Below are 16,243 nucleotides of genomic sequence, written 5' to 3' on the forward strand. Positions count from 1 at the left end.
TCCCGCCAGCTAAGCTAAGCACCTCGCAGATGTGACCCTCCCAACCACCCTTAGTATGCCCACTTTACAGATGAGGAAACTGAGGCTAAGCTAGTCGGCTGAAGTCACCCATTAAGAAAGTGCTCGAGGGCAGATTTGAACTCAGATCTTCCTGACTTCTGACAGGGCCCCACACAACAGACTGGCTTCATCTCGAGCTGTTTTCAGCCCTGTAAGGCTTCCCGGCCACGTCAGGGTCTCTGCCAAGGAGCAGCAAGGGCTCGGGAGAGCGTCCAGCCAGCAGGCCGGCCGCTGCTGCTTTTCACACGGAAGCAGAGAGCTTCCTCTCGCTCGGTAGCTTTGCTTTTGACAAAGCAAAGACGATATCGATTTGGACCAACAGCACAGACGTGAAGTTCGCTTTATCTATAAGCCACAACATAGTTGAATTCGGGCCAAGGTTCTTAAAGGGAAAAAATCAAACAACGAAGCGGTCCAGGATTTTAATTGTCTTTAAGTATTTGCTTGCCTTTCTCCAAGGGCCAGTCCCGGGATCCCCTCTGTTTGAGTTCCCCGAGAGCTGCCACTCGGACCTTGTAAATCACCTTGTAAAAACCTCTCGGCCACAGCCTCACCCGGCCCTGCCACTCTCTCCGGCAGCTCCTTCCTCAACAGCTCTCAATTGTCCTTTAAGGGAAAATCTCATCATATCGCTAGTAAGAGTAACCTTAAAGGTCGTGTTGTCTGTGAGGGGACGGCCGTGCGGTGGGAAACGCAAAACTGAAAGCTGGGGAGAAACGAGTTTGAATCCTGCCTTCCTGGCCATGAGATCCTGGGCAAGTCTCTTCACCTGACTCAGCCTCAGTTTCCTCAGCTGTAAAACGAGGGTGATATCCCCAAATTGCCGAGGGACCAAACGGATCCCATGGGAACGCCACTTTGCAAACCTTAAAGCACTCTCTGAATGCCAGTCGTTGTTACGGTTGGGTCTAAAAACATTGGAATCGAAGGGGCTTTTGAAAAACATTTCTTTTCATTCAAATAAATATCTTATTAACGGAGGCCATTCAGGGGCACGTGTGGGCACATCTACCCTTCCTCTCCCTCTACGGCACTTCCACGGTTCCCGTCTTGGGACCTCATTACGAAGAAACGGGTTAGTCCATGTCTCGTTGGAGAGGTTTCCCAATTTCAGCAAGAAATAAGAAGCCAGCAGGAGGGGGAAGCTGGGTGGCTCCGTGGATAGAGCCTCAGACACATCCTAGCCGGGTGACCTTAGGTGAGTCACTTAACTCCCATTGCCTAGCCCTTACCACTCTTCTGCCTTAGAGTCAATACTTAGTTATTTTTTTTAAAAAAAGAAGAAAAAAGGGGCAGCTGGGTAGATCAGTGGAGTAAGAGTCAGGCCTAGAGACAGGAGGTCCTGGGTTCAAACCCAGCCTTAGCCACTTCCCAGCTGTGTGACCCTGGGCAAGTCACTTGACCCCCATTGCCCACCCTTACCAATCTTCCACCTATGAGACAATACACCGAAGTACAAGGGTTAAAAAAAAAAAAGAAGAAGAAGAAAAAAGAAGGCGGCAGGAGGGGAGAAAAGAAGCAGCTCCGTTCTGGGTGAATGAGTTAGCAGCGAGTGAGGGCAGCCGCTAGGGAGGAAAGGCCACGATATCCAAATGGGAAAGGGAAGGAGGTGGGCCAGCAGGTTCCCCAGAAGCCCCAGCCCCCGCCGAGCAGCATTACCATCCAGATTCGGGTGCCTCGGCTCAGTTTGCCGTACTCGGCAAACATCCAGCCGTGGTAGGACAGCAGCATCTTCAGGGAGTACCTCATGGTGACGATGAGGGTGACCCAGAGCCCCGTGCCAAAGAGGATGCCGCTGACGATGTTCTTGGTCTGGCTGGACATGGAGCCTCTGTGAACAGACAGGGCAATGCGCCGTTAGCGGGGAGGGGGAACCCCGAGAGCTCAAGCACCAAGCGAGCTGCCTCTCCGGAGGCGGGGGCTCTGTGCCAGGAAGAACACCGACGCCCGCCTCTCGGGGACGCTTCCCTCCCGTCGAAACAAGTTCTTTCAGCGGCGGCGAGGACGGTTTAGCCCAGTGCTTGCCCAGTGCTTGAAGTGACTTCAAAGGCTTAAACGCCGTGTCTGTGAGCAGCACGAGGCCTTGATGTCAGAAACGCAGCTCATTAAACTGCTTTCCCTGTCTACACCTGCTGAGCACGGCAGTATCATTGTCTTCCTCTTGGTTAGGATTCTGACCGAGATAGACCTTCTCAAACTTAGTCATTAGTGAGGAGCTAAGGCGCCATGGAGCCTTTTTTTTCACCCTTATTCTCCATCTTAAAATCAAATCTGGGGGACAGCGGGGTGGCTCAGTGGATGGAGAGACCCAGAGACGGGAGGTCCTGGGTTCAAATCTGATCTCAGACACTTCCTAGCGGTGTGACTGTGGGCAAGTCACTTAACCCCCATTATCTAGCCCTTACCACTCTTCTGCCTGAGAACCAATGCACACTGTTGACTCTAAAATGGAAGAGAAGGGTTTAAAAAAATCAAATCTGTGTATAGGTCCCAAGGCAGAAGAGCAGTAAGGGCTAGGCAATGAAGGTTAAGGGATTTGACCGGAGTCACACAGTTAGGAATTGTCTAAGTCCAGATTTGAACCCAGGACTTCTCTTCTCTAGGTCTGACTCTCAATCCACTGAGTTATCTAGCTGCTCCCAATCACTCAGTCTTAATATTCTTTTCCCTCCCAATTATATGCCCAGATTTCCTTTCTGATCTGAAGAGGGGTTTGTTACTTTAAATCAGTGATTCCCAAACTGTTTTGGCCTCCCGCCCCCTTTCCAGAAAAAATATTACTTAGCCCCCTGGAAATTAATTTTTTAAAAATTTTAATAGCAATCCCGCTGTGTGACCCTGGGCAAGTCACTTGACCCCCATTGCCCACCCTGACCACTCTTCCACCAAGGAGCCAATACACAGAAGTTAAGGGTTTAAAAAAATTTTTTAATAGCAATGAATAGGAAAGATAAATGCCCCTGTGGCCATCACCGCCTCCCTGGATCACTGCAGCACCCACCAGGGGGCGCTGGCGCCCACTTTGGGAATCATTGATCTAAATAATGAACTATGACATAGGAACATAACCAATCGCTGCAGTCACTCACTGCCTTTACTAAGGTATAATTTCCAGTTGGGGTCTAAGTAACACGCTTTGTTACCCAGCCACCGTGGAGAAGCGACCTTGCCATGTAATCCATTCTTAACACAACCGGCATTTAAGAAATTAATTTTAAAATACAAAAGGGATTTACAATGATCACCTACATCATTATGTAAACAACTGACATGAAAGATTAGGAAAAAAAGGTCAAAGATTTCCTAGATTTGGTGATTAATTTTTTTATTTTTTTAAAGCCTAATATCTTTTATATATATCCTTCTATATTAATTTTATTTGTTACAGGGCTAGGCAATGGGGGTCAAGTGACTTGCCCAGGGTCACACAGCTGGGAAGTGTCCGAGGCCAGATTCAAACCTAGGACCTCCCATCTCTAGGCCTGGCTCTCAATCCACTGAGCCACCCAGCTGCCCCCTGGTGATTAATTTTTAAAAGAAAAAACCTCTTATCTTCCATCTTAGAGTCGGTACTGTGTATTGGTTCCAAAGCACAAGAGCAGTAAGGGTTACAAAAGTAACCCATTGGGGTTAAGTGACTTGCCCAGGGTCACACAATTAGGAAGGGTCTGAGGCCAGATTTAAATTTAGGACCTCCTGCCCCTGGGCCTGGCTCTCTACCCACTGAGCCACCTCACTGCCCCACCCCCAACACTTTCCATCACCCTCTTCTCTAGGATTTCATGACTTTGCTCTCTCCCGGTTCTGACTGACGATTCCTCAGTGTTCTTTGCTGGACCCGCTTCTCCCCACCCTATTTCATCCATATTGATGCCCCTGCATATAAATAGATGATTGTTAGCTAGGCAGACAGACAGACAGATAGATGACAGACGGACAGAGACACAGATGGAGAGACAGCAGGCATCTCAAACTTCACATGCCCAAAATGGAGCTCGTCGTTTTCCCCTCCAAACCCTCTCTTCTTTCCAACTTCTTTCTTTCTTTCCATGGAGGGCGCCACTGTCCTGGCCCAGAACTCTGGCCCGTAACCTTGAACAGCCATCGCCACTCATCCCACACATCTAGTCTGTTGCGGACACATCCTGACGCACGTCCACACTCACAGGCCCCACCCTCACCACCTCTTGTCTACACTACTGCAGTAGCCTTCTAATTGGTCTCTCTCTCTCCCTCCCTCCCTCAAGTGTCTTCCCCACTCCGTCACCCGAGTTTCCTAACATGTGGGTTTGACCACATTGTCTCCCTCCCTGCTGCCCCATCATAACCTGGGGTGGCCCCCGTTACCTCCAGAATCAAATATGGAGGCCCCGATGTCATTTAAAGCCCTTCCCAACCTGGTCCTCCACCCTTTGCCGTCTTCTCACAGTCTGTTCCATGAATTTGCCTCTTCAGCAGCTCTGCCCTCCTTGCTGTCCCTCCAACACAACGTTCCATCATCTCCTACCTCCAGGCCTTTGCATTAATTGTCTGCCATGCCTCCAATGCTCTTCTTCCTCTCCTCTTGTTGTTCAGTTGTTTTTCAGTCATATCCAACTCTCCGTGACTCCATTTGGGGTTTTCTTGGCAGAGATGCTGAAGTGGTTCTCATTTTCCAGGTAAGAAAACTGAGGCAAACCAGGTTAAGTGACTTGCTCAGAGTCACACAGCTAGTTGGTGTCTGAGGTCGGATTTGAACCCAGGAAGATATTCCTGACTCCAGAGCCATCTAGTTGCTCTTAGCTCCTTCTAAGAGACCACCTTCCTCAGCTGGCCTTCCCTCCTTGGCCCTGACTGTTCTTCTCAGAGATGATCTCCATCTACTCTGTACGATCTCGTCTATGCGTCCCAGAACCCTTTCATGTAACTAACCCATTAGGATGTGGGTCCCTGAGAAGAGGGAGCGGGTGTGTGGGGGGGTGTTTCATCCCCAAAGCCCAGCATAGATTAAGGCCAAATAACTAACGAGTGTTTAATGATTGCTTTTTGTGATGCTCCGCAATGGCCATCTTCAACTTTCTGAAGAGAAATGACGAGGAAACGAGAAGAGGTTTGTTTTGCTCGGACCAAGAGGGCCCAACTCATCATTCAAACGGCAGCTGCCAAACTGAAGTTTTTAGAGGGTAAAGCATCCTGCTGGTGAGAGTCGAAGGGGCTCCCTTGGGAGGTCCAGGGCCCTGGTTAGATTCGCCCAAAAGCCAGAAGACCACTGTCAGCGGATTCCAGTTCAGCTCTGGTTTGGAGAAGAGTGTCTCAAGTCTCTTCCCCCCGTGAGATCCTATGATCCTGCTCAGAACCCTGTAGACACACCCAGGGTCCTGGACTCACAGACACCGCTATGGCGAGGAGGCAATCATTTAGGGAAGGATGTATTGCTTGGACTCACTGGTCTGCCCTAGATCAGACTGCTTACCACCTCGGGGAGGGAGGGAGAAAATCGGAATCCTAAAATGTCAGGAAACGAGGGTCAAAAAGTGTTTCTACGTGTACCTGGAAAAAGAAAAATTTTCAAAAGGGCAACAACTGGAAGATTCGGAGACCCTCTTGGAGAAGCCGCTCCAGAAATGGTGCCTTTGTGTTGGCCCTGCCCCCGGCCTTGGGAGAGCTCAGACCTGGGAAGGCCAGTTTCTAGTAAAGGACGGGAGGAAGGCACAAATCCTAGAAACCCCCAGATTCTAGCAGGCTTTTCATGACCAAATCTCTTCGATGTCATCTCGATCTTGAAGAGAAACACTGGAGAAAGCCTGGCCGTTGAGCAGGAGCTCCACAGGGAGCGAGTAGAGTAGGAGCGAGCCCACACAGCGCCTACAGACAGAGAAGTCCAGCGGCTCCAGGAAGGGACGGGGAGGGAAGGGGGAATGGGCCTGGAACCTCACTCCTGGAGGCCGAGTCGCCAGTGCAGTTAGTGGCCTGACTGGGAGTCCTACCCGGGGCCACAGAACACTGGCTGGCAGCCTCTTATAACGAGGCCTCCTGTAGCAGGTCAGGCCAAGTCTTAGGAAATCCCTAATTCCTCTCCGGGATTGATATCCTAGGTGATAAGGGGATAAGGCTTTCTGAGGCGGATGAAGGGCTCACACGAGGAACGTCCCCCTGTCAGCCTAGAATTTCTCTGCATCCCTGTTTCCTTCCGCAAAGGTTCAAGGGTTGGGAGACACCCATAATTAGCACAATGACCTAAGCTGCAGGGTCAGCGGGTCTCCGAGTCTGTTCACCTTTCGCTTCTCGTCTCCGAGATCAGATGAAGTCTGCTCTGAAAAGGGACTCTGACCTTGACTCGCTTTAGCGACTGACGTTTACCCTAAATGAGCCGGATGCCCTCCCTGCATCCCTTCTGTGCCTCGGATGACACAAAGCAGACGTGGCTAGCCCACAACACCCCCGAGCGTGGCAGGAACAAGACCCAAACGTAACTGGGAAATGTTTGACAAAATAAATCAAAATACAAGAAGACAGCGATAACATAAACATGTGGTTTTCCATGTCCATACATGGATAATCCACGGATCCCTGTGGACAGTTTAGTGGCTCTCGTTCCCACGTGGGTTTGACACGTCTGATTTAAAGCACACGGCCTCCCTTTTCATGTGTGGCCTCGTGTCTACATCTCTCTACCCCATCCAGCAAACTGAGTGGGACAACCTAGTCAGCTAGAGAATAAAGAGTTCAGCCTTCTTTTTACACCTGTTACTCCGGCTCCATAAGATGTTTATAGAGATAAACATGCAATCGCTCAACCAGTCTTCATTAAGTGCCTACTGCGTGCTAGTTACTGGGGCTATGAACACAAACGGAATCATACATAATTCACGAGCAGAGACAATAAGGACCTAAACATTGCCCGGAAAATAAACACAGAGAGAATAAATACAAAGCACTTTAGAGGCGAGTTAATTTAGGAAGGGAAGCATGGAGCAGTTGGGGGAGAATCAGGAAGACCTGAGCTGCACCTTAAAAGAGGAAAGAGATTCTATGAAAAGCTGGTTGTGGAAAGAGAGCCTTTCAGGCATCAGACACAGCCGGGGCAAAGACGAGGAGGCCAGAGAGAACTGCCCTGTGTGAGGAGCAGGGGGAAGGCCAGTTGGGAGTTGCCTCTGGGGGGTTCTCATTTCTTTATGATCCCAAGTGCTGGGGAAACTCTTTTGGCTTCTTCTGGTAGAAACGATTGGCCCTGAGTCTTTGGGCTTGCTGGGAGTCTCAGCTCCTACTTGGAAACTATTCAGGGAAGGCTTCTATCAAGAAGGCAGAACAGGTGGTCCTGCCTAAGCTCAGTTTTCTTGCACGCTCTCAAAAAGTAACAAGAATGTCAAACAAAAGAGAAGGATATCAATGTTAAGACAGAAGGAAAAAAAGAGAAAGGAAAGAAGCCCTGGCTCACCCACACCCACACCCAACTTTAAAAGAATGCTAAGGGGGCAGCTGGGTGGTTCAGTGGATTGAGAGTCAGGCCAAGAGATGGGAGGTCTTGGGTTCAAATCTGGCCTCAGCCACTTCCTAGCTGTGTGATCCTGGGCAAGTAACTTAACCTCCATTACCTGGCCCTTACACTCTTCTGCCTTGGAATTAATACTTGATTCCAAGGCAGAAGGTAAGGGTTTTAAAAAAATAAAAGAATGCTAGGAGAATGGTTGGAGAAATGAGTTAGCTGAAAGGAAGAAAAAGGCAGAGATGGAAGAAGAGGGTAAAATTCTTAAAATCTCAAACCTAGAAGACCTCAGAGTTCCACAGGCCAAACCACAAAGCTAGTGGACAAAATCCTGTCAGATAATCTGAGAATTATTAGTCTTCAAGAAAAATGGAGTGAAATAGTCTAAACACTGTATTTCATGGAACCAATTAACAAAATAAAACTTTCTGTAAGTACTGGGAACAGAGACTAGAGCACAAATCAAGATAATGCATGGGACGGGGACAAGGAGGAACTCCAATTTAAATTCACCGGAAGTGTTATTGTCAAGTCTCAGAGCTTCAAGGGCAATGAAAGGGTTTCTTCGCTAGCCATTAAGGAAGCAATTTAAGTATCAACAAGCACTTGTTCAAATTGCACAACAATATTCAATAAGGATAAGAAATGAAGTAAGAAACCAGAATGTGTCATATTGATAAGCGAGAGAAATTGGCCTGTGCCCAAAGATAAGCCTTCCTGTAAGGCCAAGCATACTTTCATCATGGGAAAAGAACGTTCATCGATTAGGCTCATCCATTGAAGGTGGCTTTGGCGGCAGGGGTTAGTTACCAGGCTCTCTTTTCTAAACCGTCACAGGCTGTGGAACCAAACTCGTCACACTGTTGACGTCTTCTGACTCCCCAGCTTGGCTCAGTGAATTCTGAAGCCACAGGGCAGCAGATTCCTAATTAGTCTTCTCCGCCCCCTCCCTCTCCTATCACTGCCAATTCTAACTGAATGCTCACATGTACAAGTACAACGGTGAGCCTAAATCTGCCCTCAGCATCCAAAAAGAATACTGAGCCCTCTCTGCCTCGGGAAAGCTCATTAAACACCTTAAGACAGACTCGATTCCTTGCTGCTTACCTGGCTCTCAGCCTAAAAGGTAAACCCAGAGAAAAGGGATGCCATTTCCCCGTCTCCTCAAAAACAGGATGGAGGCACCCCAAAATGCCCGCAGAGGTTAAAACAAGGAAGGGGATCCAGGGCCCCCACTCTGGGGACCTCCCTCAGGACAGCCAGAGCTCCTGAGAATCCTACAACACCAAAGAGGCATCTTGGGCTGCAGCGTGCCCGGGGCTGTCACCCCATTCCCATCATTCCAAAGAGGAAAGCAGTGAGGCCAAACGAGGTACAAGAGAGCACGCAGAACAAGGAACTCTGCATCTTAAATCGAAATCCATCTTTACGGACTTCAAGGAATTAACGTCATCAGCACCTAAAACGCGTTAGCGTGCGAGAATGTGAAACGTGAAATTCCACTTACGTCATGTCAAGGGTCTGATTGATCTTCGCTATTATTCCTAAGGAAGGATCGACTTTGGCATACATGGTTGACATCACACCCACCACCACGATAAGCCAACTGGATGGGCTCGCCGGATAGACGCCTGTGATGATCCCATTCTAAAAATAAGCACAAAGAGGGAGCTTTGCAGACCCGGAAGCGACGCTTTCACTCGAGGCATCGCACGGCCTGTCTTCTCTAAGCGGCTTATCTCGATCCACGAGTGACCTGGCTGGCTGGCCACTAGGTCACTCGCACTGAACCGAGACAAGAGTCCCCAGAGGGGAAGAAGGAGGCCGGTGGGCGTCCCAAAGTCCAGACGCTCCCAAAGAAAACGCTGGTCATTTTCTGATGATTCACTGTAAGGAACGAGCCTCGCCTTTCTGTTCTTCCTTAGTTCGGACCTTGAACTATCCAAGTCCCTGACCAGCTTCACAGAGACACAGGGGGCCCCACGGGCTTCTTCAGATAAAAACTCGGCTAGAGCGCTCAGCCTTGGCATCCTGGCTCTTTGGTCTATTATTCTTTGCCTTCATTTGCTCGACTGATTAGGAAAATCCAGCCAGCTTACATAAGAATTTCTCCCAGCCACTGAGGAATGACTTAATGTACTTGGATTTTTGAAATGAAGTCAAAAAATAGCAATTTAATAGTGGATCAATGGGGGCAGCTGGGTAGCTCAGTGGATGGAGAGTCAGGCCCAGAGATGGAGGTCCTGGGTTCAAATCCGGCCTCAGACACTTCCCAGCTGTGTGACCCTGGGCAAGTCACTTGACCCCCATGGCCCACCCTTACCACTCTTCTACCTAGGAGTATTACACAGTATTGACTCCAAGACGGAAGGTGACGGTTTAAAAAAAAATAGTGGATCGAGCCTTTGCGTAAGCCAAACTGCTTTTGAAAATTCTCAGACTTAATTTCCACATCTGTAAAATGGGAATAAAGACATACTTCTTTGACTAACAAGCACTTTGGAAGGATTCCTGAAAAAGCCCACTTAGTAGGTGCTCTTATGAATAAAAAAGTGGGTCTTTGGACTTGTCTTGCTTTCTTTTTTTTTTTTTTTAATGTATTTTTTTTTAAACCCTTGTACTTCGGTGTATTGTCTCATAGGTGGAAGAGTGGTAAGGGTGGGCAATGGGGGTCAAGTGACTTGCCCAGGGTCACACAGCTAGGAAGTGCCTGAGACGGGATTTGAACCTAGGACCTCCTGTCTCTAGGCCTGACTCTCACTCCACTGAGCTACCCAGCTGCCCCCTTGTCTTGCTTTCTCAATGAAACTCCTTCACTAGTCTCTCTAAGAACTTGTTCACGGCCCTCAAAGATCTTATTCTAAATGCAAGTTTTACTTAGGAATCCCCTAAGCAGAAACACTCTAGGTCTCTGCAGCCTTTGACACGGAGAGAAGCTAAGGCGAATTCCATTTCTCCGTGTAATGCTTTCATTAAAAACGAGAGCACGCATTCCCCAGATTTTTTTTTAATCCCCCATAGATAGGTCAAACCGTGGGCAAGAACACAGCCTGGACGGCGGCATCCTGGTCATCAGCAGATCTGTTTTGGCACGACTGTCCCTTCTGGGTCAGCCTCTCTAAGGCCCAGAGTTCGGACTCCGGGATGCCGTGGACTTCATTTTCTATTTTTTCTATCCTTCCTCTCACCCAGCGGCACGGAGGAGGTTGCTTGTACGTAATCAACACTTATTAAGTGCCTACTATATACGTGTCAAGTTCTCTGCTGAGCTCTGGGGATCCAGCAGAGGCAAAAGACAGTCCTTGCCCTCAAGGAGCTTATGATGGAATGCCTCCACGTGGCAAAACTTTCAGGATTCGTATAATCTCGTCATTTTGACTAAATCGCTTCCTTTTCAGCTAGTTACAAGGGGCCAACTTAAGGCAAAGTCCATGTACTTCTTTGCTGTACAGAAACGGGTGGTGTTTTGTCAGAAGGGGCTGGGGGAGGCATTTATTGATATAATCATGTGATTGTTTTTATTCTGATTACCAATATGGGCTATTAGGTTTCATTGATCATAATAATGACTTTCAAAAGCAGAGTCACAGAGACTCTGGGTAGGTCATTTGCAAAATCTCTCAAGGGCCAATATAGGGGCCACGGAGGCTGCCTCCACTTAGCACAGGATTTCCTTGAACCTGGAAATCCCTGCCTTGAGATTCTCAGTTGTACAAAAAGTTAGTCCATCATTCCCTTAAGAAGAGATGGGAGAGCCAGGCCTAGAAACGGGAGGTCCTAGGTTCAAATCCGGCCTTAGACACTTCCCGGCTGTGTGACCCTGGGCAGGTCCCTTAACCCCCATTGCCCACCCTTACCACTCTTCCACCGAGGAACAGAACACAGAAGTTAAGGGTTTAAAAAAAAAGAGAGAGCTGGGGTGGGGGGCAGCTGAGTTGCTCAGTGGATGGAGAGCTAGGCCTGCAGACAGGAGGTCCTAGGTTCAAATATGGCCTCAGACACTTCCCAGCTGGGAGACCCTGGGCAAGTCACTTCACCCCCATTGCCCACCCTTACCATTCTTCTGCTTTGGAGTCAATACACAGTATTGACTCCAAGATGGAAGGTGAGGGTTTAAGAAAAAAAAAAAAAGAAAGAAAGAAAAAGGAAAGATTGAGGAAAATAAGTTTGGGGTAAATGCAAGTCCTCGAGCTTAATTCTTATAGTTTTTAAAGGCCAGTACTGGGTTGGCACCATTCCTGCCTTTTAAATGGGTGGCACCAACTAGCTAGATAAGAGATATTCCCACAAAGCTTCCAAAAAGCACGAGACAGCCAGGAAAAGTAAAAACAATCTCGGGATGGAGAAAGAAAAAACCAGAGATGACGAGGACTTCTCATGGCTCCTCTGATTCTAAGCGTCTGGGCTTCGAAACGCCTTTTCTCCGGCCCCTCCGCTCTCTCCCACAGCACTAAAATGCACAAGTGTGCCCAGCGCAGACTGAAAGGGCCCCAAAGCCAGGAAAACCTTAAATCTGATGAACTTCTTCTTCCACGAGTGGAGGCCAGAGAGGTAAATCTGCTTCAGAGCTTCATGACTCAAGCGCAGGTCGATTCCATCAGGGGTGACCGTGAACTGAAATGCTACAGCTTGGTGAGCTTCCGCCATCTTTCTCTAGCACCCTGCTGAAAGAAAAGGGGTAAAAATAACTACAGGAAAGTGGAACCACGCACTTATTCTGGGAAGAGCCAACCCCACAATTAAGATATTTTGCAATTGTTATGAAGTTCCCCTCTAAGAGTGCTAATTTTTTTAAATAAAATTTTTTAGGGGTTGGCTGGGTTGCCCAGTGGTTTGAGAGTCAGGCCTAGCGGCAGCAGGTCCCAAGTTTAAATCTGACCTCAGACACTTCCTAGCCGGGTGACCCTGGGCAAGTCACTCGACCCCCATTGCCTAGCCCTTACCATTCTTCTGCCTTAGAACCAATACCCAGTATTGATTCTAAGATGGAAGGTGAGGGGTTGAAATAAACAAAGAAACAAACAAGAAAATAAACAAACAAACAAACAAACAAACAAACAAACAAATAAATAAATAAATAAATAATGGGATTTTAAAATGAGATTTTAATAAGATTTTTAAAGCTTCTTAAATAAGATTCGAGCCACTACTACGTACTCTCTAAGTATATCCTCTTTGCCTCGTGTCTATCTGCGGATAATGGTCTCTCCTGCCTCTTCTTTTTTCAGAGATAGTTTATTTTTTTTTCCCAATTACACGTAATAATGATTTTCAACATACGTTTTCCAAAATTCTAAGATCCAAATTGTCTCCCTCCCTAACCTCTCCGCCTCCTATGCCTGGAGGCGGTAAGCAGTCCGATCTCGGTTCTCCAGCTGTTATCACTCTGCATCTTTTTTAGATGAACTGAATCAAGAACTGGAAACAGATTCCCCAAAGCCCTTCCCAGGCCAATTGGCCAACTCCTAAAGGCAAGTCTCGGGTCATGTCACAACTGCAGATGAGCCCCCATCACTGCTCAGTTCCCTGCGTGCCAAAATCCAGTCTTATTTGGAATGGATTCAGCTCAGATAATCATAAAGTGCCTACTATGTGCAAGGCGGCAACATCCTAGACATCTCATCATAAACGACTAGAAGAATGTTTGTGTTAAAAAGATGGGCCAGGTAGAGAGAGCCAGGTCTAGAGACAGGAGTTCCTGGGTTTAAGTCTGGCCTCAGACACTTCCTAGCTGTGTGACCCTGGGCAAGTCACTTAACTCCCATTGCCTAGCCCTTATTGCTCTCCTGCTTTGGAACAGATGCTTAGACAGGAAGTAGGAGTATTAAAAAAAATGTGCCTTTGCTTTAGAGAAAAGCAGTTTCCCAAAGGCAATTGAGCCCATTCTCCCTTCCACTCAGTTCCGGGCTCAGCAATTCCTTCTTCACTGGGCAGTATCTGTCCGACCGAGACACATGTGCCACCGGAGGACGCAGCAATCTGTTCCTGGACAACAGGCACTCTCATTCCCTTGACTTCTCCCGTGTGGCCAATTGGATGCTTTGAAGCAATTAGAAGTCTCGTTTAGGCTGAGACGTACAGCTGAGGGTCTCCCAGGGGAGAAGGGCATGATGGGCATGAATAAGCAGCAACTCATCCCAAAGAAGGGGCTGAAACGTCAGCTGAGAGATGTGTGACTGACTGGGAAAGAAGCCGAGCCTTTCACGGAGCCATCGACGTGGCACACACGTACAGAGAATGGCATAATCCCTACTCAAACCCTTACATTCTGAACAAGAACTCGATAAGTAAAGGCCAGACGATGGCCTCCTGCCAATGTTGGGCAGGAGATTTGATGGGGGGCTTGGTTGGGGGCGTCTCATGGGAAGGGAAACACGATGTGTTACACAGTGACCCATTCTTGAATCTAGGAAGACCTGGCTTCCAGAGCCACCAATGGCATATGTAATATAATACCTACATGCATTCTGTAATAGAGATGGAGTATATATTGCCGGGCATCACCTGGGCCTGGCTGGGCTGGATAGCCCACATTACGGAGCGCCACCACCAACCAAGCTTGCTCCAGAGTCACTCCCCAAAGCCCCCTCTGGAGGTCACAGCTGGCCAAGGTAAACTCCTTTAGAAGTAGCCACCATCCCTCCACACACCCAGCGGGGCCATCACCTTCCTGCTTGCCCTTCCTGGCAGCTGCCAGGAGTGCCCAGGTCAATGCCCTCCCTCCCTCCAGCTCTCCCTAAACACCTTTGGCATGTGGGGCATAAGTCAATGATAAGGGATGAATCAAAAGGAAAAGAGAAAACAAAATTAGTGCTGGGTAGAAGGAGACCTTCCGGGCCAGATAAAGATCCGACCTTTGTTCTGAAGAAGAGCCACTGAGGACACTTAAAAGCCAAAAGCAAAACAAAACCATTTTGAAAAAGGCCAATTAGTGCAAATGGTTAGTCCATTAGCAGATGAGGCATGCAGGCTCTGAGAAAACAATGAGAGACCGCCAAGAGCAGACATCCATCCCAGGGCAAAGACTTTTGGGCTCCCAACGGGGTGGCCCCCTTCTTCCCTGCCTCCTTCCAATCGAGGGCCACATCCTCACTAGTACCCATAGTTATCTAGTGGTCTCCACTCAAGGCACCATCTCTGCCGTCCAGGCCCTCATCATCTCTCAGCTGAGCTTCTCCATGGTCTCCCTGCCTCAGGTTTCTCCTCTCTGTAAAGCCCTTATTGGCTCCCTGGTACCTCTAGGGTCAGATACAAACTCCTCCATTGGGCATTCCAAGTCTTTCACTCCCTTGGCTCCAACTTACCCTTCCCAGACTCACTATCCACTGTTTCCCTTCAGTTTCCATCCAACTGGATTCTCCCTCTGGCCCTCAGACAGAACAGCCCATCTCTGGCCTCCCGGACTTTGCACAGGCTTTACTCCCATGCCTTCACCCCGTAGCTCAGCCAAAGTTCAGCCCGGGGGCATCCTATTGTGTTATTTGGAATTTTGGGGGTTCCATTGAGAGGTCTTTGGGGCTCAAATGAGCCCCAAATACTTAGATATATGACAAACTTCCTATGGACATTTAGGGGACTTGGAAACTACATTTTCCATGATTCAATGGGTTTCTGGTTTTTGATGTGATTTGACATGAGCGAACGTAAAGCATGGCTTAAATTGGGAGGTCGGGCTTGAGACTGTCTCTTTGGTATGTAGGAGAGGTGAGAGAAGGTAATGACTAATGCTGGGGGGTTTGAAATAGATTTTAGCAGGCGCGTGGCCATTTCTTTATTTTACCAACATGGCCCTGATTAAAGTATTACTTCTCCTTTTACTCTCGGTCTCTATTATTTTTAATTATTACACTACAGGTGGCCTGTGGGCTTCTCCCCTCCTCCAGCCTGCCCAATGGCCTCCTATATGGTTTGTATCTGTGGAGCTGTCCTCTGTCTATATGTTGTGTCCTCCAGAGAATGGAAGCTCAGTGCCTGCCTGACACTCACAACAGCCTGAGCGTTGGATGGATGTCTGGGTGAGCGACCTCAGCTCACCCCACTCATCCCGTCCTCTGTCCTAACCTGAACCCCACAGGGGCGTGGCGATGCGGGAAGCAAATGCTTATTTTGCCCCAGGTGGCCACTAATCAATAGAGAATTCTTTCATCCAAGGCTCCTCCACTCAGGTGCTCAGGTGCTCAGGTGCCCACAGCCATGGGAAGGCTGGCCCAGTCCTCTGTGTTCTTGCCATCCTTAAACAAAGTATTTATACATGTACACGCAGTCTCCTTCCTGATGGAATGGAAACTCCTGGAAGGCAAGGACTAGCTCATGGTCGTCCTTTTTTCTACCCCAAGGAAGGTCCTGTCTGTGGAGAGAGGTTAATGATGGTCGGCCTGGATTCAAGGAGAAAGCCACAAAACCAGACAGGACTCAGAGCTGTTAGCACCCTCAGACCTCTTCTAGTCCAACCCCTTTCATTTCACAGAGGAGGAAACTGAGGCAGAGGTATAGGACTTTTCCAGGATCACACAGCTAGAAAGGATTTGAATTTGGGTTTTCCTGACCCCAAGTCCAGCCCTCTGTCCACTGAGCTGAAGTGTCCCAAGCACCTGCCTCTAACAAATGTTTAGTGAATTAAATGACCCCATTGAAAATGCCCTGCCTTCTGATTTGCCACCATAAAAAGAAGGCAGGAATCACAAAGATAAGAGCGTTGCACAACATTCCTGTGTCATC

General features: G+C 48.4%; 1 protein-coding gene across 2 annotated transcripts in view; it reads right to left on the minus strand.

Annotated features, from left to right (window-relative positions):
- The window catches only part of CPT1A (carnitine palmitoyltransferase 1A), a 46,811-nt gene extending 34,639 nt beyond the window's left edge, over positions 1-12,172 (minus strand). The window contains exons 1-5 of one of the 2 annotated variants that reach the window (XM_044682236.1): positions 12,032-12,172; positions 9,033-9,172; positions 8,404-8,410; positions 2,067-2,080; positions 1,720-1,876 (exon numbers count right to left, since the gene is read on the minus strand). In XM_044682236.1, the coding sequence (XP_044538171.1) occupies positions 1,720-1,876; positions 2,067-2,080; positions 8,404-8,410; positions 9,033-9,172; positions 12,032-12,172 (459 nt within the window). Of the gene's footprint in view, positions 1-1,719; positions 1,892-2,066; positions 2,081-8,403; positions 8,411-9,032; positions 9,173-12,031 lie in introns of both variants that reach the window. The other variant, XM_044682235.1, reaches the window with a different exon arrangement.
- Positions 12,173-16,243: the final 4,071 nt, after the last annotated feature.

This window comes from Gracilinanus agilis, chromosome 6 (assembly GCF_016433145.1).
Source record: "Gracilinanus agilis isolate LMUSP501 chromosome 6, AgileGrace, whole genome shotgun sequence".
In the NCBI taxonomy this organism is placed as follows: domain Eukaryota; kingdom Metazoa; phylum Chordata; class Mammalia; order Didelphimorphia; family Didelphidae; genus Gracilinanus; species Gracilinanus agilis.